The sequence below is a fragment of the Phocoena phocoena genome, chromosome 13, assembly GCF_963924675.1.
Source record: "Phocoena phocoena chromosome 13, mPhoPho1.1, whole genome shotgun sequence".
NCBI lineage: Eukaryota > Metazoa > Chordata > Mammalia > Artiodactyla > Phocoenidae > Phocoena > Phocoena phocoena.
The window spans coordinates 73442539-73461959 of NC_089231.1; the positions used below are offsets into that span (position 1 = coordinate 73442539).

Consider the following 19421-nt stretch of genomic DNA (forward strand, 5'->3'; position numbering starts at 1 on the left):
AGGAAAGTGGGGCAAAAGTCTTCTGGAGGGAAAACTCAACTTTCTGGGGGCAGTGATGTCTTGCAGCCTCTTGGTTTCAGAGTGGTCCAATAAACACCAAGCACTTCCCAGCACACAAAGCCTTTCACAGTCAAGTTCCCCGTAGAACAGATGGGGTCCGTGCTCCCTCTTCTCTGCTTAGACCAGCCTGTGACCCATATCGTGTGGTGGTGCTTGAGCCCATCCTCCTGGCTCATGGGCCATTACTGTTAGGAACACGGTTGAGCCCCTAAATCAACTTTGACTTTATCTCCCTCCAACCTTGTCACTTGCAGTTAACTTTATTAACTGTCTAGACATATTTTATATTAAGATAAAATAACAGCCTGAACATAAAATAAGGATTTAGTGTGATGGGTTTGCGATTTATGTTTCTTCTTCTCTGTTCTTTCTCGCTCTCCCTTTTAAACACCCCTAGTAAACCTTACTGTGTTTGTGTTTAGTTAATGGTACCAAGGGTAATTTATTTCATTTTTTATTTTATTTTTTAAAAATTAATTTTAATTGGAGTATAGTTGATTTACAATGTTGTGTTAGTTTCCGCTGTAAGGGGTAATTTATTTTAAACCTTTGTCCTTCAGGCTCCAGATTTCTACGTGCAGATGAAGTGGGAATTCACCAGCTGGGGTGAGTGGCTGTGGGCTTGAAATTTATTTAGCTTGAATATAGGCTTATATAACTTTTTATAAAAGTTATATGTATTTTTTTTAATCTAGAAAATGAATAGATGAGAGTAAGGGAAGACAGTCACCCACAGTCCCACATAAACACAACTGTTGTTGATGCTTTAGGTGTGTTCCTTCCAAACTTTTACCACGTGCATAAGGCTTTTTCTCCCAAGCATTCATCAGTACAATATATAGACAATTTTGTCTCTTCCTTTTATCAGTTATCGCTGACATTTATCTATATTATTCGTTTTTTAATATCTCACTTTAAATGGCTAAAATCTTAGTAAGGTTTATCATAAATCAGTTACTCATTTCCTTGTGGAGTTCAACGCGATCCTTTTAAACTTGTTTCTCTTTTCTTTTTTTAAAAAATTAATTATTTATTTATTTTTGGCTGCGTTGGGTCTTCGTTGCTGCGCACGGGCTTTCTCTAGTTGCGGCGAGTGGGGGCTGCTCTTCGTTGTGGTGCACGGGCTTCTCATTGCGGTGGCTTTTCTTGTTGTGGAGCATGGACTCTAGGCACGCGGGCTTCAGTAGTTGTGGCTCGTGGGCTCTAGAGCACAGGCTCAGTAGTTGTGGTGCACAGGCTTAGTTGCTCTGCAGCATGTGGGATCGTCCCGGACCAGGGCTCGAACCCGTGTCCCCTGCACTGGCAGGCGGATTCTTAACCAATGCGCCACCAGGGAAGTCCTAAACTTGTTTTTCTAAGGAAGAAGATGAGATGAATATTGGAATAGCTTTTTTTTAACAAAATGGATGTATTTCTCCAAAATCTTATGTAAGGCAAATTGACTGACAGTAATTTTCCTAGATGTTCTACTTCTGTTTCTTGTAGATCAGTTAATGACAGTTTCTAACTCCCAGATTTTCAGCTGTTTTCACTTCCAGACTTCCCTTTCAGGCAAGAAGTCATATTTATAATAAAACATTTAAATGAAGTAAAAAGTATGTGAAAGAACAGAACTTCAGCTTCTTCTGTGAAACTGAGTTCTTTTTAATGCAAATAACCACTCTGATCTCAGTTTTTGTTAAAAAAGTAGCATATTTTAGACATTTGATATCTTGAATGGTGGGCCTGACAGTATAGGGGGGCCTCAGCCAGATGGCGAGTGTAGCATATGTGGATAAGGACAGCCAGATGGATGCATTCTAGCCCTGATGGTAGTCAGTGAGAGGGGTTCATTCGGGATTGAGAATACTCTTAGGAAATTGATTTAGCGTTTTCTCTGGACAAGACATAGATCTGCAGTTTTATAAACAGCTGTAGAACAGAAAGTCCATTTTTATATTTTAAGAATGACTCCTTGTATTGTAAGTGTGGGAGTCAAGCCCAGTTCTGTATGACCGACGCCATCTTGCCACTCCTGTCCTTTCATTAAAGTCAGAATCCTGATTTCTGGGGCCTGGCTGTTCTGCTTGGCCCTCGGGCTTTTCTCAGTAGTACACTTCTCTTCTCCAGTGCCCTTGGTTTCCAGAATATGCCCGAATGATGTCTGTCGCATTTGGAAAAGTGGTGCCAAACTGCGTGTGGATATCACATTGCTGGGATTTGAGAACATGAGCTGGATAAGAGGGAGGCGGAGTTTTATCTTTAAGGGAGAAGGTGAGTGGTTCTGTTTTAGTAATCACTGCTCTTCCTAAGTTCTGAGTGATTTTTTAACCATCAAAATGTATTCACACTTATGTGCCTTTTCCGTGCCTGTCTCTGGGGCATGTTTTGTTGTTGTTGCCGTTATTCTTATTAGTTATTCAACTCTCAATTCCTGTATCTTATTTCTTATCTGGATAGTTCTCTTGCACATACCATTTACCACCCAACACTGTTACCCTCTTGACGTATGATGTTCCTAAACCTCTGAGTGCAAGACTCTGTCTTGTGTCTCTTTATATTGCCTCCATAATCAGGCATGGTCCCCTAATGGAGGGTGAGAAATGGTGTGGCTAACCCAGTATTGTGCATAAATAATTTATATTAATTAGGTAATCATATACTTAAAGAAGTAGTACACAGATGAAATGTGTTGCTAACAAAAAATACAAGTTATTTAAAAAGTCTGCATCTTTGGGGAAGATGGCCCAGAGCCTCCTCTGAGTTATGGAAAGTTGGCCAGATCATTCCTGGGCAAATAGGTAATCGATAATCAATAGTCTTTAGGTTTTATCAGATAGCACCAGGGGGTGGGGGGGGATGGGGTGTGTGTGAAAGATGATGCAGTTTAACATACAGAGCTTCTTGGGTTTTGCATCTTACTTACGCTGTGCTTAGTTATGCCCTTCTTTCCGTGAGCAGACAACTGGGCAGAGTTAATGGAAGTCAACCACGATGACAAAGTGGTCACCACCGAACACTTTGACCTTTCCCAGGAAATGGAGCGCCTCACTCTGGACTTGATGAAGCCAAAAGGCAGGGAGGTTGAGAGGCGGCTCACAAGCCCAGTCATTAACACCAGCCTTGATACTAAAAACATTGCTTTTGAAAGGTATGGATTTAGGTTCTGCATTTTCACGTCTAATCCCTTTACTGCTATCTTTAGTGCCACGTATATATTAATTGGAAAGTATGGGTGGATTGGGATTTTTCTAATATGGTGTAAGAAACACTAGTGGGTTTTAAAGTTGATCTCTGCTCTAACCAAACAAACCACAGCTGACATCCTCCACCATGTATCATTTTTATGGCACATTGGTTAAGTCTTGGAGAAATGTCTTCATGTTCTTTTATGGGCCCTTTTCTGATGGATTTTACTTGAATTTTATTTCTGTGTTTGGCAATCCACAAGACTCCCTAGTCCCAAATCATGGAGCTTTGAGTTTCCGAGGTAGAATGGGTCCAGTACTGAGTGTGGTTATACTGATATTAGTCAGTCAAATACACACTTATCATACAATTCAATGTGGTTCTCCCCCTCATCCACCTCCTGCTTCCCCATGAGGCCTAATAGTTTAGAGCAAGAGTCTGGAGGGGTTTCAGTTTTATTCCAGACTTTATCTGGAGAAACCTCTGGGGAGGTCTGTGCCTCGGTTAACCCAGGTGAGAACACCATTTCTGGGCCTCTGCCTGTGGGCAGAGCCGAGGCGGGGAGGGCCTTTGTAAGGGGGTGGAGGCTGTCATAGCTGTTGGCCTGAGTGCTTCTACCGTAGAACACACTGAACTGAGGGATTCTGTAAGAGCCCTGAGTGTTTGCCTAGGATGTCACATCCAGCTCTCTGTAAACCAAAGCAGCGGACGTAGCCTGAGCTGACATGGACACTATTCTTCTGGATTTAGGCTTTCTTTTCTCTTAATGAATATACTGACTGTTCTATCTTTTCTTTTTCTTCTTTGTTTCCAGTATAAAATTTATTAATAAAACTGAGAGTCTTTGGTTTAATCAAACGTAAGGTTTAAGTGCCCCTTTCCCCTAATTTAGATCAAGCTGTGGAATTAGGGTATTTGTTGGTAGCAGAAGAGAAAATGCCAGGTATGCTGCTGCTTTGGGAGTGACATCCCCTGAGGCAGGATCAGTCCCCTGTTGCCAGCCTCCTCGAGCCGGCCTCACCAGGTGACAGCCGCTGTCTTCCAGGGACAGCAAGGTTTAGGGACTGACCGTGGCTCTACCTGGAAGGGTCTCGGGAAAACATCTCCAGGCTTCAGCATTTGCTTCTGCAGGCCGGGAGGGCACGCCAGCCTAGGGCTCTGCTCATAAAGCTGGAAGATGGGGGAGCCGAGGGCTGGAGGAACCTGGCACCCTCGGCAGGGCTGCTAACTGTGCAGCTCTGAGCAAGCGGCCTCATCTTCAGGTTCCTGTTTTCCTCAGCTGAAAAGAAAAAAGGAGGCAATCTCGAGATGAAATCTCAGATGTCATGAGAGGAGCCACCGTTCCCCCTAGTTTAGCAGCAGAGTTGTAGCGTCATTGTTTGCTCTGAAGTGTAATTTACAGAGAATTGTGATGGTTACTGGCTGTCACCCAGCGGAGGGTAGACAGCCCCCCTTCCATTTGTACTGAGTTACATTTTGTATTCCTGTGGTCCCGGGGTTTTCAGATGGTTCAGGCTAACCCTCATTTTGCAAGCATCAGAAAGTTGCTGAGAGAGAATTTCTAGAAGGCACCTGCTGGTTTCGGTGGTGCTTGGAATGAAATAGGTGCTCAGTGAGCTTCTCGTGGTTCAAGCAAGGGCTTGGGCCCCTCTTGAGGATGAGGTTTGCTGCTAGAAAAAGTGTGCTTGCCTGGTTCTTACCCGAGGTGTGAGCTAGTGTTCAGCTGATCAAATTTGGAAGATGTGGGCCTGTTAGGACAGTCTTCTTCACCCCTTTCTTTCTCCTAATCTTACTCTGAGCTTGATGTTTGCAAAGTAATACTTTTGTCCGAGTGAATTTTGAGCCTGCGGATATATACCCTCTGGTTGCAGTTTGGATTTGTCTCTCCTCTGAAAGGTTCTGTGCTGCCCACCTTAAACAGAGCATTCCCTGCCACCCTCAGAGCCTTTCTCCACATTGTGTGGCAGCCTCCGAGTCCCAGCATGTGCTAAGTGGCCTTTGGCATGGTGGTCTCAGTGGAGACGGGCAGAGGTGAAAATGGCAAAAGAGGAAGCTGGGTTTTCTCCTATCATTATCAGATGCCTCTGCATGTACAGTTAATCAAGGAGCCAAGGATTTATTAGAATCTTGGTTTTAAAATAGGATGTAGAGGTTGAGTTTAATAACTAAGCTGTCAGAGAGTGGATGTGGGGAAGGAAATGGAGCAGCCAGGATTGCAGGTAGAGCAGATGTGGCTGAGTGAGGAGTGTGGCAGTTCCCAGGGAGAAAGTGCGGCTCTGATTTCTCAGCATCCACAAAGGACGAAGTGGAGCAGACCTAGTCATCCTTCAGTCCGAGTGCCAGAAAGCGATGATTTCCTGTGCCAAGATACCAAGTTCTTAGTGAAAGACAGGAACTGAGGATTGAACTGTTCACCCAAAGGAATATCTTGATTTTCATCGATCGCCGACTAAAAGGGGACTAAGGTTCATTAATGAGGCAGGTGCGGTCCCTAAATTTGTTTCTGGAATGTAAATTGGAGATAGCTAGCATGTGGTATCATCCTTTTAGGCGTCCTCTCTTTCCCTCCATCGGTCACATTGTGCTAACTGTGGATAACGAATAGTAAAGTAAGCTCTGGTCCCTCCTTTCTCTGATGGACTGTAATGCACACATAAAACTCCGCATACCCTGTCTGGACTAATTGCATTTACCAAATCTCATTAGAAGAAAAGCAAACTGTTTGGAAACACAACATGTAGATAACCGCCTCCCGGCCACCGTTCTGGAGCTTCCTGCGCAGTGTCCTGCTTCACCCCGGGGTCGGAGCAGGAGGCAGGCAGTTGCCTGACACAGGCCCAAGTGCAGCAGTCACAGCGGAGCTGGGATGTGACGTCCTAGACAAAGGGGCAGTCTGGGCAGGGCTCCCCCGGGAGTGGGAGCATTTCCCAGGGTGAGCTGCTTTGAAAAAGAATCAGAGCCTCTTGGCCGCATTTGGCTCCTAAATGCATTTTTTTTCCAGGAGTATATTGAGTTGAGTAACTGGGTGTTTGGGCACTTTACCAATGCTACAGCTGCTGCTGAAGTGCTGGGCTGCTTTAAAAGCAGTTCCACAGAGCTGGACTCAATGGCTGGGCTGAAAAACTGCTTTTGATATTCTTTTCCCCCCCGCTGCACCAAACCTGATAACGCGCGCGAACTCCCAAGCCTTTCCGCAGGCACTAATGGCTTCTGCAAGCAGCTCTCCACAGTGATGAGTTCCTGCCTCATCCGTGTTCTCCCAGGAGCAGGATGGTCTGTGCCTCACTGTTCTAAGAATTCCTGGATTGAGATACTGCTGCTTATGGGGATAGAGCCACTGACTCTATCGGTGCCCACGGCTGGGATGACTCAGATGAATGCTCTGGCCCAGAGTGGCGAGCCCTTGGACGCTGGTCATCTGCACTCACTTCTTGGGGACAGCTGTCCAATAAATGTCACCACCTTTGTTGCCTCTGCCGGCAGCTTTCGTAAAGAAGCCAAGAATGGAGGCTTTCTCTTGCCGGGGGTGAGGCAAATTGATTAATAACTGTGGGAGGGGGTGGGGGATGCTTGAGCCATCTGTCGTTAATAACATCCTTCTGTGGACAGTAGGACCCTAATTTCCAAGTGTCCTTCACTAACTTAAGCTGGGGGAAGAAACCTATAAAGGCTGCAGGGATAAATCTGAATGGCATATTGTACATGTGGAAATTTGTGGTGTTCACTTTTTATCAGAACTAAATCCGGATTCTGGGGCTGGAGGACAGATAAAGCAGAAGTTGTTAATGGTTACGAAGCAAAGGTAAAAGGAAACTCTTAAAATAAGATTTAACATAGCTATTTAGCTTCTATGCAAATGAGGAGTCTGTTCAGATTTTGTCATGCATCTGTGCCATGGAGGTGCTCTGGGGAATAAGTTCTGTCTAATGTGTCTCCTCCTTGGATTTATCTTATTTGACTTTCAGAAAATGGAATAGCATGTCCCAAGGAGGTCTCTAGTTATGGCAAAGAGAAACTATGTTGTAGAGAAATGAGTCCAGGTACCAGTTGTCCTGGTGGGAGTGACAATTCCTTTAATTCTTTAAAAAAAGAAAAAGAAAGGACTAGATTTAACATGCTTGTTCATCTTATTTTAATCACCTGAGTGGGTTTAAAAAATATATATTGTAAAGTAGCTTTTATGACTCTCCCAATATTTTTAGTCAGCCTAATTGTAACCAGTAGGCTTCCAGCCCACTTACCTGATGTCAGTGAATTTAGAAGATAGTTGTCATAGTGGAGACGACAGTTGCTCGAGTCATCTGGCACTGTGTCAGCTGGAAAGCTGTTTCCTGGCCTCTCGTTAGCCCTGCAGTGCAGCGGGGATTGATGGCTCACAATGGTGCTGCCAGCAGCTGCAGGGTCCTCTGGTGACCTCTGAGCAAAGAAAGCTTACATCACGCTCAGTGAGATGTACTTAGAAATAGTCCTTCCAGTGCTGGGTGTGTTTCCTGAATCTTTAGACGTTGGGAATCCACGTTTTGGCGTATAGTTAATTCTCTGTGAACTGTGATGTTTGATTTTCCGGACCCCAGTATTCTTCAATCAACCTTGAAAACAGAGCATTGACCCTGGCAGTTAAAATAATTTGAGGTCAATATACGGAATACCTTTTAAATAGTGGCTTGCTGGTTTTCTCTAAATCTTACCAGTGTAGAGAACCTTGTGTTCCTTCCTTTTTCCTTCTGTCCGATGGCTGTCTAAGTCGGTCTGAGTATAAGATTACCACAAATCAGTCCAAGTACACGATGCAGGTTTGGGCCCCTTAGTAGAAATCCAGCTGGGAGGCCTAAATTGCAGGGCCTTCTTTGAGAGTGTTTAGCAACAAGAAGGGCAAGTTGGAAAGTGCAGCCTGTCACCGTTAACTACTCAGGGGTAATTAAAAATGTCAGAGATGCAAAGTAGCTGCTGATGCATTTCTAAGTTGGTAGCTGTGTATTTTCTCTGAAGGGTTCTGATGAATGTTAACCATTTCTCATTTTTATTTTGCTGGGTTTTGTTTTGTTTTGGCTTCAGCATTCTTGCTCTTGCTATGCTTATTTGTTGAGTTTTGATTCCCCGTGTCACTGTTTCCTTTCACACATCTCTCTCAAGGTTTATACAGTGAACAATGTGAGTGTGATAACCAAAATACGGACAGAACATCTGACTGAGGAAGAAAAAAAGAGATACAAAGGTAATCTCTTCCCTTCTCTCTTTCTTTTAAAAATAAATTTATTTATTTTACTTATTTATTTGGCTGCGTTGGGTCTTTGTCGCTGTGTGCGGGCTTTCTCTAGTTGCAGTGAGCGGGGGGTTACTCTTCATTGCTGCGCGCGGGCTCCTCATTGCGGTGGCTTCTCTTGTTGCAGAGCACGGGCTGTAGGCGCGCGGGCTTCAGTAGTTGTGGCACATGGGCTCAGTAGCCGTGGCTCGTGGGCTCTAGAGTGCAGGCTCAGTAGTTGTGGCGCACAGGCTTAGTTGCTCCACGGCATGTGGGATCTTCCCGGACCAGGGCTCAAACCCGTGTCCCCTGCATTGGCAGGTGGATTCTTAACCACTGCGCCACCAAGGACGTCCCCCTTCTCCCCCCTCTTTTTTTTTTTTTTAGTCTAGAGGAAGTCTTTGTTGCCTCTTTTAAATTTGGGGGTTAATGTGATTAGGTCATGCCAATCCAAATTTCCTTTTTATAAAATTTTCCTTAGTCTGACTCATTCTTGGAGGTCCTCCCCTGTGGTTGGCTCCACAGGGCTGTAATTAAAGCCATTCACAGGGCTTGTTTATGTGTTATGCAGGACAATTGTTGGATTCGGTTGAAAAAGTAGATAAGGATATTGGAGAATATTTATCACTGGAATGAGTGATTTAGTCCAAACTATCACAATGAAAGATTTGGACAGAACTTGGGCTCTGAGCCAAAACATAGCCAATACATGGCTGCCATATCCCAGCTGGCGCGAGGCCGGTTCGGGGCCGTGTGAAGTACCTACCTGCTGTGCCTTGGTCTCCTCAGCAGTGAAATGAGTGCTGCCAGACCTGCCTTAGAGTCATCGGGAGGATCAGATGAGCTATTACACGTAAACCTAGAGACTGGGGCTTGCAGCGTGCGGTGAGCATGTGGCCATTGTTAACTCACACCGCCTCTACCGTTCCCATTCGTCCAGTTTGACAGTTAAGGAAGCTGAGGCCTCCGACCAGCCAAGGTGCAGTTAGAATCCAGATCTGGCTCGTTCCTAAATCCAAACTTTTTCTACTATTCTGATTGAATTCTTATAACTATTGTTCATCTAGCTTAGAGATCCTAATAAAAAGTGTCCTAGAAAAAGTAAGTTAGGGGCTTCCCTGGTGGCGCAGTGATTAAGAATCTGCCTGCCAATGCAGGGGACACGGGTTTGATCCCTGGTCTGGGAAGATCCCACATGCCGCGGAGGAACTAAGCCCGTGTGCCACAACTACTGAGCCTGTGCTCTAAAGCCTGTGAGCCACAACTGCTGAGCCAGCATGCCACAACTACTGAAGCCTGTGTGCCTAGAGCCCAAGGTCCATAACAAGAGAAGCCACCCCAATGAGAAGCCCGTGCACTGCAATGGAGAGGAGCCCCCGCTCACCACAACTAGAGAAAGCCTGCACGCAGCAACAAAGACTCAACGCAGCCATAAATAAATAAATAAATATTTTTTAAAAAACGAAAACAAAAAAGGATAAGTTAGCTGATGGCTATTGGGGATGATTTTATTGGCCTGTCCATAGATGGATTTCCTAATGCATGATGGAGAAACATGAAGGTAGGATGAGAATCTTTTTCTGTAATCATAATTAAGGTATAATATTCGACATTCAACTTTTCCCTCCTCTGTAGCGGACAGGAACCCACTGGAGTCTTTGCTGGGGACTGTGGAACACCAATTTGGTGCTCAAGGGGTAAGTCGAAGTGTGAGCTTCCAGCACGGTTTAACAGGAGATGACTTTTCTCCACTTGTGGTGGCATTTACTGAATCCTGAGCAGACCACTTGATTTGAACAGGCTAAAAAGTACTCCCCATCTGGAATCTGAGATATTCTTTTGGAAGAGAATAAGATGAGTGAGTCTTTGAAAATAAAGATTTTAGAGGCAGGTAGTGATTATAGAAATCAGGTGCTTTCTCTCCTGTTTTAAACTAGGCCCTCTCTGTAAAATGGAACTGAAAAAAGGATTCAGGACTTTATATTTTAATAGAGCACCTGAACAAACACTTTCTTTCTCAGTCCTCACAATAACCATATGCAATTGCTGCCGTGGAGGTCACTGTGGGTCAGAAAAGTGAAATTACCTTTCCAACGCCACAGGCTAAAGAAGGACAGAGCTGGAACCTGAACTCCGAATCTTCCAGATCCCATGTGCTTTCAGATATTTATGTCTGTCGCTCTTTTTCCTTTCTATAATCAGGAGATAAAAGGAGAGTGGAGAAATGATTTGAAATGGAGAAATCCATTAGACTTGGTCATGTAGTTTGGTAATCTGTTTGTCAATTTTCTTGTTCTGTGCAGTTAACTTAATAAAAAAAAGTTAATGACTAGAACTTCCTGCTCTGTAGCTGGTTAACATGTCCACCTCAGAGGCTAGGTGCCCTAGGCCTCCACTTGTCAGCATCATTTGGCATTTCTGACTCCCCTGAGTTCTGGCTCGGCAGGACCTCACCACAGAGTGTGCCACCGCCAACAACCCCACAGCCATCACACCTGATGAGTACTTCAACGAAGAGTTTGATCTGAAGGACAGAGACATCGGAAGGCCGAAAGAGCTGACGATTAGAACACAAAAGTAAGAGAGACTCAGCAGCCGTTGTCAACGGATTCTTGATTGTTTCAGAAGTCGTGCTGTTTTCCAGTGTCATGTTCGGTCCTTCCTCTGTTCCCTTCCTTTAAAAATAATTTCAAATTACTGGAACTTCCCTGGCGGTCCTGTGGTTAAGACCCTTACACTGCAGGGGGCACAGGTTTGATCCCTGGTCTGGGAACTAAGGTCCTACATCCTGCAAAAAAAAAAAACAAAAAACCCCAAAACAAAAATTACTTTATCTGATGAAAGGTAACAGTAGATTGCCCATCTTATTATTCGACCTTCTCCAGATGGAATATAGATTGGATATAAGAATTCCTTATTTATTTTTTTAACTGCCAACAAGCTTCAGCTGATCAAATGAAATGGTTTCTACCAGCTACCCATTCTTCCTGCTTGCTATCGATTAAGGCTGTAGCGCAGGTCATTTCTCCTGCTTGCCCGATTTCAGGGTGATGCGAGTTCTTTGTGGCTCTAATCCCTTCCCAGCTTAGACGTAGGGGAGGTAAGGTGACTGGGAAGGCTGGGGCGTGGGGCATAAGGAAGCTGACGTTGTCTAGCCTACTGCATAGAAGTAATGCATTCTCCCTGTCTGAGGGAGATGGCCTCAGTCTTTTCTCATCCAATCCGGCAGGTTTAAAGCAATGCTGTGGATGTGTGAGGAGTTTCCTCTGTCTCTCGTGGAGCAGGTCATCCCCATCATTGACCTGATGGCCCGAACTAGTGCGCATTTTGCCCGACTGAGAGACTTCATCAAACTGGAATTCCCACCTGGATTTCCTGTCAAAATAGGTACCGTTCAATAAACCACAGGAGCGCCCATAGGTTCTGCCCGTTTTTGTGGGAGACAGAGTGTGCTTCAGGGAATTGGAGCATCTGAGGCAAAAGAAGCAGACAGTAGACTTAATGGAGGAGGGCAGAGTTATCCTCTAGTTTAATTTGGTTTAAAGAAGTGTCATGGGCTTCCCTGGTGGCGCAGTGCTTGAGAGTCTGCCTGCCGACGCAGGGGACGTGGGTTCGTGCCCCGGTCCGGGAAGATCCCACATGCCGCGGAGCGGCTGGGCCCGTGAGCCATGGCCGCTGAGCCTGCGACCCTGTGCTCTGCAACATGAGAGGCCACAACGGTGAGAGGCCCGCGTACCGCAAAAAAAAAAAAAAAAAAAAAAGAAGTGTCATGATTCTTAGTTCATTTTGCATATTAACATTAGGAGATCCCTCCCCAGCCATCAGTTCTGTTTACAGATGGTGCTGACAGATGAAAAAGGCATAAAAATGTGACACATGCATTGTTTTAATATGAAGCCTTACTTAAGTGAAACTTCAAATTAAACTTATTATTTGAGGAAGACAATTGACACTAAGATCCTTTGATACGTTAATATGTTTCTGGGCTTGAATTAGTCTGCGTGATACCACATATAATACATATTACTTGTGAGGAATTTACATTTTGGATAGTTGTATCCTGGCTCCTGTATCCTGTATCCACTTGAATCCTGGCTCGATCACTTACTGTGATCTAGGAGAAGTCGCTTAACCTCTCTGAATCTCAGTTTTCCCATCTGTATATTGGGAAGGGTGGTTATGATGATTAAATGAAATCATACTTATAAAAAGTACTTGGCATGGTACCAGCATAGTAAGCACTCAGTAAATGCTGGCTGTTATTCTTCTCAGTAAAGTTTATTTATAAAAGCTTTTATTTTATTAGAAATTCCCTTGTTTCATGTCTTAAATGCACGGATTACATTTGGAAATGTTAATGGCTGTAGCACTGCTGAAGAAACTGTATCTCAAAATGTGGAAGGGACCCCATCTGATTCAGGTAAAAAAAAAAAAAAAAGTGGGATTATGTGATTAAAAAAAACTCATACATTTAGTCATTATAGTAATTATTCAGTTTGAAATTAGAGTATCTTATGAATAGATCTCTGTCTTGAATGAAAGAAAATTTTAGGTTTAGTTTCAATTAAGTGAAAAAAAGCTTGCAGAATATGTATGACCCCACTCGAATTAAAAAGACAGCCTGTTCTTAAAAAACAACTTTATTGAGGTGTAACGTGTATGTAATAAAATACTCCCGTTTTAAATGTAACGGTTCAGTGCCTTTTGGCAAATGTATACACCCACGTAACCCCTACCACAGGCAAGATACAGAAGATTTCCATCACCCCCCAAAATTTCCTCAGGCTCCTTTGCCATCAATCCAATTCAGATTTTGGATGCTATTGTAAATGGACTTACTTCGTAATTTTATTTTCCAGTTAACTCATTGCTAGTATATCGAAATGTAATTGATTTTTTTTTAAAATTTTTATTGTGGTAAAATAGTGTTCTGTGTCTTAGGCCAGTTGAGGGATATATAGGCCTTTGTTTTATTATTATCATTTTTATTTTAAGATTATAGATATATCTTCTTTCATATATTTACTATATTTCATAGTAAAAAAGGAAAAAAACCCACATTGGTGTGATTGTGTGATATATACACATCACATTCCTCAAAGGACCCACAAGTAAACACTGGTTACCTCTGGAATTTGGAAATAGGAGACAGGGTGTAGGGAGGGAGATCTTCACTTTTCATTTTACAGTCTTCTGTATATTTTTTGTGTGACTATGCATTTTATTACTAAAAAAAAGTGAAGGCAAAAAGAAAAAAACAGTATTCCAGTACTTTTCTCTGTCAAGATTATTCTTCCTTGAAATCTCTCTTACATAGTAGCCAACCTTGATTTTAATCATTTTAATTTTTTAATTAAAAAAAAGTTTTATAAAAAGTTGAAGTGGAAATTTATTTTACTCACTCAGGCACTGTACTGTCACCTTTTGTGTCTCAGCCTCCACTCTCACAAACTTTGAGGTTGATCAATCTGTGTTTGAAATTCCTGAATCTTACCACGTTCAAGACAACGGGAGAAACGTGTATTTGCAGGATGAAGATTACGAGATAATGCAGTTTGCCATCCAGCAGAGCTTACTGGAGTCCAGAAGAAGCCAGGTGCATTTATCAGAATAAATGGTGGGGCTTGGGAGCTTGGCCTCAGTTTGGCCTCAGTCTTTGGCTAACCTGACCGACTTACTCTAAATGACAAGTTTGGCATATTCATGGTATTTACATGGGTTATTTTATATTTTATGTACCTGGTCTTTTATAAAAGCTTATGAGACCATCTGTATAGCCCCAGTCAGCATCATTCACAGGATAGAGCCTGACAGACTTGTCTTTTTCTTATACTCACTGATGTAGCTAATGATCTTCTATCTTTCGGAGCGTGCTCTATAACTTCTCAGTGGTGAAACAGTAAATTCTTGCTAGTTTACGCCATCATATTTTCCCTAGAATGTTATCTATGTGTCAGTAGTCTCATACAAAGGTATGTGGATTTTAATCCCAACTTCCTCCCCAATGAAGACCAGTCATTGCGTTGTGGTTGCTCAATAAGTGTGTGATGAAAAGGATGGTTGATTCGTTGTTAAAATTGTTTTTTACTCAGATGTTTCATTCTGTGGTAAGGGGCATAATCTCAAACTCTTGAGCACTAAGGAGAGAACAGACCAGCCTGAGAACAGTTGCCTCTTGTCTTCCTATGTGGTTCTTCCTCAAGGCCTCACTTTCCTGGGACCATCCAGGGCTTGAGGATAGTAACTCCTCTGTCCCCTCCCTCTGTGGCTTCCTGCTCTACTAGAGTGGGATCTGCTTCTCCCTCCACTGCCCTTTGGTGTGGTCCTGGGCTCCTGTTGTCCATTTGTTTGTTCATTGGTTTCTTCTGTCCTTCCATCGTTCATTCGGCAGATGTTTGCACAGTGCCTGCTTTGTGCCAGACTCTGTGCCAGGTGCTGGGAGTTCTTTAATGAAACAGCCCCAGCGCCTTGCCGTCATGGGGCCGCTAAGCTTTGAGAACGGTACCCACACTCCAGTGTCCCCCCAGCTGAGGTTTTTGGCATCCTGTGTTTTTCTGAAGTCTCAGCTTGGGTAACATGAGCCCCGCCTCCCATGGACCCGTTTTTAGAGCCATTCTGTTTTCTGAGGCTGCTGGGCCAAGGGCCAGACCCCAGGGCTGGCATGTTCCCCTTAAGAGAGGCTTCCCTCTCCTAGCCGTCACTGTCAATCCAGTATGCGTTTCCTTTTCCTGTTATAAGTGAGCTTATTTTTTTCCCCAATAGCTACTTAAACCTTGTCGGCCATAAATTTTGAGAAGAGGAGTAGCCAAAGATGACAAATAATGAGTTATGTATTCCAGTCTTGCTCTAGAAGAATTATCTGCTTTATTCATTGAAACTTTGCCTGAGGTTGAGTTGTTTTTAATAGATTGACAGCTACCACCTTCTCATACTTGATATCAAATCAAGCAGGGTAGTGGACCATATACTAGCTGACATTTGGGTGTCATTTTAGAGATAACCCCAGTCTCTATTAATTTTTCACACAGCTTTGTGGATAATGGACTTGTAAATATTCTTAATCTTGTTCTTGCTGCTTTCCTTTTGTTATCAGTACAACAGTTTATTCCTTCTAAGGGGTATTTGTGTCTGTCACATGTCTTTTCTAGGAGCTTTCAGGACCAGCTTCTAGTGGAGGGACTGGCCAGGCGCATACCTGTGACGCCCAGGATGAGAGGTGACTGATGTGACTCTTGATGATTGACCCGAGGTTGGCACAGGCGCTTAGGACACTCGACAGCGGGCCTGGCAAGAGAGACTTGATACAATGTCGGCTTTCTTGCTTCCTCTTGGGTCAATTCCTCATAAAAGCAGCTCTGAACTCTTGGGGGCTGAGCTTCCAGGAACTGGTGATAGAATTGCTGACCAGTTCACTAACCATTGCCGTGGGCAGAAAGGCACCCAGTAAATGTTTTCTGATCGGTCTGATCTTCTGCGAAGAACGTATGATCACAGAGGGTCTAGGTGCTGTCAGTGGGAAGTTTATACAATGTTAAGGATGGTGCCACTTTGGGGAAGGGCTACAGAGATGATTAGATTATTATTATTCTTTTTTTTTTGGCTGCACCACGTGGCTTGTGGGACCTTACTTCCCAGACCAAGGATCGAACCTGTGCCCTCAGCAATGAAAGCTTGGAGTCCTAACCACTGGACCGCCAGGGAATTCCCAGATTATCCGTTTTAAAAGGGGTTAAACTGGAAAGATTCATTTTACAAAGCATTTTCCTGTAGTCTGGGCACATATGAAAACCTGTTGAAGTTGGGTTTTGCTTTAAAATAGATCCAGGTTCAATTCCTAGCCCCATCACTTAGTGGCTGGGTGATCTCGGGCAGGTATGTACCTGCATCCAGCACCTACACCACCAGAGTTACATGGGATCGATGGCATCATGTACAAGAGGGGATAGGAAGCGCCGGGCTCGGCGCACACTGGGTCCGCAGTTAAGAAATATGGCTGCTGCTGCTGCTGCTGCTGCCACGATGACGATGTTAAAAGTTTCTCTGCCCCATGTCGTTCTCACGCAGGGCTGTCCAGGAGAGCCTCCCCTCCGGCTCTGAAGGCCTGTGCCCCGGCGCCTCCCGTGAGACCAGCCGTTTTGACAGCGACCTGCAGCTGGCCATGGAGCTCTCGGCCAAAGAGCTGGAGGAGCACGAGCTGCGGCTGCGGGAGGAGGAGGCGGAGCTGCAGCAGGTCTTACAGCTGTCGCTCACCGAGAAGTAGTCCTTCCTGCCTCCCGCCCGGAGGCTCTGTCCGCACACGGGCCCAGGGACTGCGCCTCACACGATGCAGCATCGGACCCTGCTTTCCACAGAGGTGCGGGGCCAGGGCCCCCCGGGGCCACCCGCGACGCTCCCTGGTGAACGGGCTGGCGGCCAGCGGCCCCATCTCCAGGCTTCAGGGGAGGAGAGCGTCCTCACTTTCCATAGCTGTACTGGCTTGCAGGTCATGTTTTTACTACCAGCTTTAGATAAAAACCCAATCCCCAATCCCACCCCGCAGGTTTGTACATTAATTTTTATCAAGGAGTGATAACAAAACAAGTTCTTGCGGAGTCAGGGTGCTTTTATATACGAGAGCAGCAGCCTTTGCAGTGTGGTGTATGAGAACTTGGGAGACACTTCTGTACAGTTCACCAAAGAAATGGATCATTTGTGCCCTTCTGCTTTTCTATTTTTACCTTTCTACAGGGTTTCTAGGGCACTGTCACTGTTCTACTCCGTCCCCACCTTATTCCACTCCTTCCACACCCAGCTAGAGAGGAGATAAGTACAGGATCTATTTTATTTTAGGGTTAACTATTTGCATCAAATTAAGATATACAGATGCCAACAGATGTTGCCTTAGCCTTAAAAATTACTAATGGTTTCAAACCACCTCACTCCACTTTGAGGGATCTGATTTGAATTTGTAAAGGCAGTTCCTTTGAGAGCAGGATCCTCCAGGCTAAATCCAAGGCAGCTAATCCTGGCCCTGAAGGAGCTGCTAGGAGAGCCCGAGGCTTGTTACTGAAGTGGGCAGGCTGACCAAAGGATCACCAAACCAGGGGTGTGTTCCAGGCCTTCTCTGGTGAAGGGTCTCCATGCAGAGGCCTAGGAAGACCTCACTACGTGCCCTGGGCGCACCTGAGAGGAAGGGGTGGGCTTGAAACTAGAAAGGGAGCTACAAACGGAACTCAGTGGCTCTGTATTCAAAAGGGAAAATGATGATTCTACATTACTTTTTAGAGTTCAAATCAACATCTTTCTGGATGAATGTATTTTTTAACAGAATCTTTTTATTATTTTTAAAAGATATAAAAACGACTGCTCCCATCAGTAGCAATACAAGGTTATACATTTTAACCAGATTTTCTCAGGCCTTTTTTGGATACCCTTAGTAGTTAACTATTTTGTCTAACTCTTCTGTAAATAACCACCGCACAACATAGAGAACCTGGGGAATACGGCCGAGGGCACCCTCACTCCAGCCCGGCCCATGGATTCATTCCTACAGGCTGCACTGAAATCACCTAGTAACAATATCCTCCTCCTCTGTTTTGCGTCCATTTCCTGTCTGTTGCGCTGCTTTGGGGACCGGAAGGGAAACGGGAACTACCGCTCCATTTAACGGCTGTATATACAGTTAGCGTTGCCAATGAAACGTTCCCAAAGAATTGTGCTTTTGATTCCATATGACCATCTGCCTTTCCTTTCATGGTCTGACCAAAATTCCTTCTCTGCACACGAGGCCAGTATATGCAGCATCATGTTTGTTTCAGATACACAGTTAGCATTTTGTTTACTTGGCGTTTACCTTGAGCCAAGATACGTCTTGGGAATGGCTGCAGTTAGGCCCCATCGTTTACTCACTAAGGTGAACAGAGGTAATCTCTGTTTGCATTCCATTGTTCTGCTTCCCCATGTCTTTGACTTTCTCCCCAGGAGGTCAGTTAACAAGGGACTGAACTTTGTGTCACTGTCACAGCAGTTTTCGATGATATGTGTTCTCTTAAAATACAAATAAAGACTGCTTCCTTAGAGGGTGCTCGTACAATATTCTAGACAGCCTTTGAGTCTTTTTTTCTCTTCACGTTTTTCTAGTCCCTTCCTGTTATGTATGTCACCGGAACATTAGAATTCCTCCCAGTCCTCGCTTGTGCGTGACAAAGGTGGCACAGTCCTCTCAGCGTCCTGCCCAAGTCACACGGTCCACACACGCCCGCACGCTAGTCCTTTCAAATGGAAACTCCAAAGCCAGCATTGGGCCGCTCTGAGTACCTCTGCAGCCCTGGAGAGGGACTGTCTCTTGTGGAGTGCTGGAAGCCAAGCCAACATTAGATCTCTCTAATCTCAGTAAATCTGCTCTCTCCTTTCTTGGAAGTTCAGGTGATGATTCAGCCTCCTGGACTTGCCGTACACCTGAATATGTTGGTAATAAAACAAAAAAGGCAGTGACCAGTAAAAAAGGTTTGGGTTCCGGAAATGAGGCCTTGGTATTTCCAGAAGTTGTGAAGGATCTGCTTTGCTTTTTGGGGTGGGGTGGGGTGGGCGGAAAGTAAGCAATATTTTGAGCATTGTGAAAACTGCTAACTCTTCTTAGGTCAAGACAAGCCATACCTACGGCTTATTTCATTAAACTAACAGTTTCTAACTTTATCTTCAGGGTTTATTAAAGCTTGGGTGGACCATTACCAGCAGTAAACTTTCATCGAGCAACTTCCACACGTAAGACAGTGCTGGGAATTAAGTACAGTCCTCCCTCACTGTCTGCAGAGGCGTGTTTCCGGGATGCCCCATGGATACCAAAACCCTGTGGATGCTCAAGTCCCTTATAAAGTGGCATGGTATTTGCATATAACTTACTGTATCCTCCTGAATATTTTAAATCATCTCTAGATCACATACCTGATACAATGTAAATTATATAAATAGA

The 19421-nt window shown here is 44.4% G+C and overlaps 1 protein-coding gene across 1 annotated transcript in view; it reads left to right on the plus strand.

The window, feature by feature from the left end:
- ANKRD13A (ankyrin repeat domain 13A) overlaps positions 1 to 18548 on the plus strand; it is a 39621-nt gene extending 21073 nt beyond the window's left edge. The window contains exons 4-15 of the mRNA XM_065889623.1: positions 621 to 666; positions 2170 to 2313; positions 3001 to 3190; positions 6964 to 7030; positions 8362 to 8443; positions 10106 to 10167; positions 10917 to 11047; positions 11700 to 11857; positions 12777 to 12890; positions 13906 to 14066; positions 15619 to 15686; positions 16535 to 18548. Coding sequence (XP_065745695.1) covers positions 621 to 666; positions 2170 to 2313; positions 3001 to 3190; positions 6964 to 7030; positions 8362 to 8443; positions 10106 to 10167; positions 10917 to 11047; positions 11700 to 11857; positions 12777 to 12890; positions 13906 to 14066; positions 15619 to 15686; positions 16535 to 16730 — 1419 coding nt within the window. The 3' untranslated portion in view covers positions 16731 to 18548. The remainder of the gene's footprint in view (positions 1 to 620; positions 667 to 2169; positions 2314 to 3000; positions 3191 to 6963; positions 7031 to 8361; positions 8444 to 10105; positions 10168 to 10916; positions 11048 to 11699; positions 11858 to 12776; positions 12891 to 13905; positions 14067 to 15618; positions 15687 to 16534) is intronic.
- The last annotated feature ends 873 nt before the right edge of the window (positions 18549 to 19421 follow it).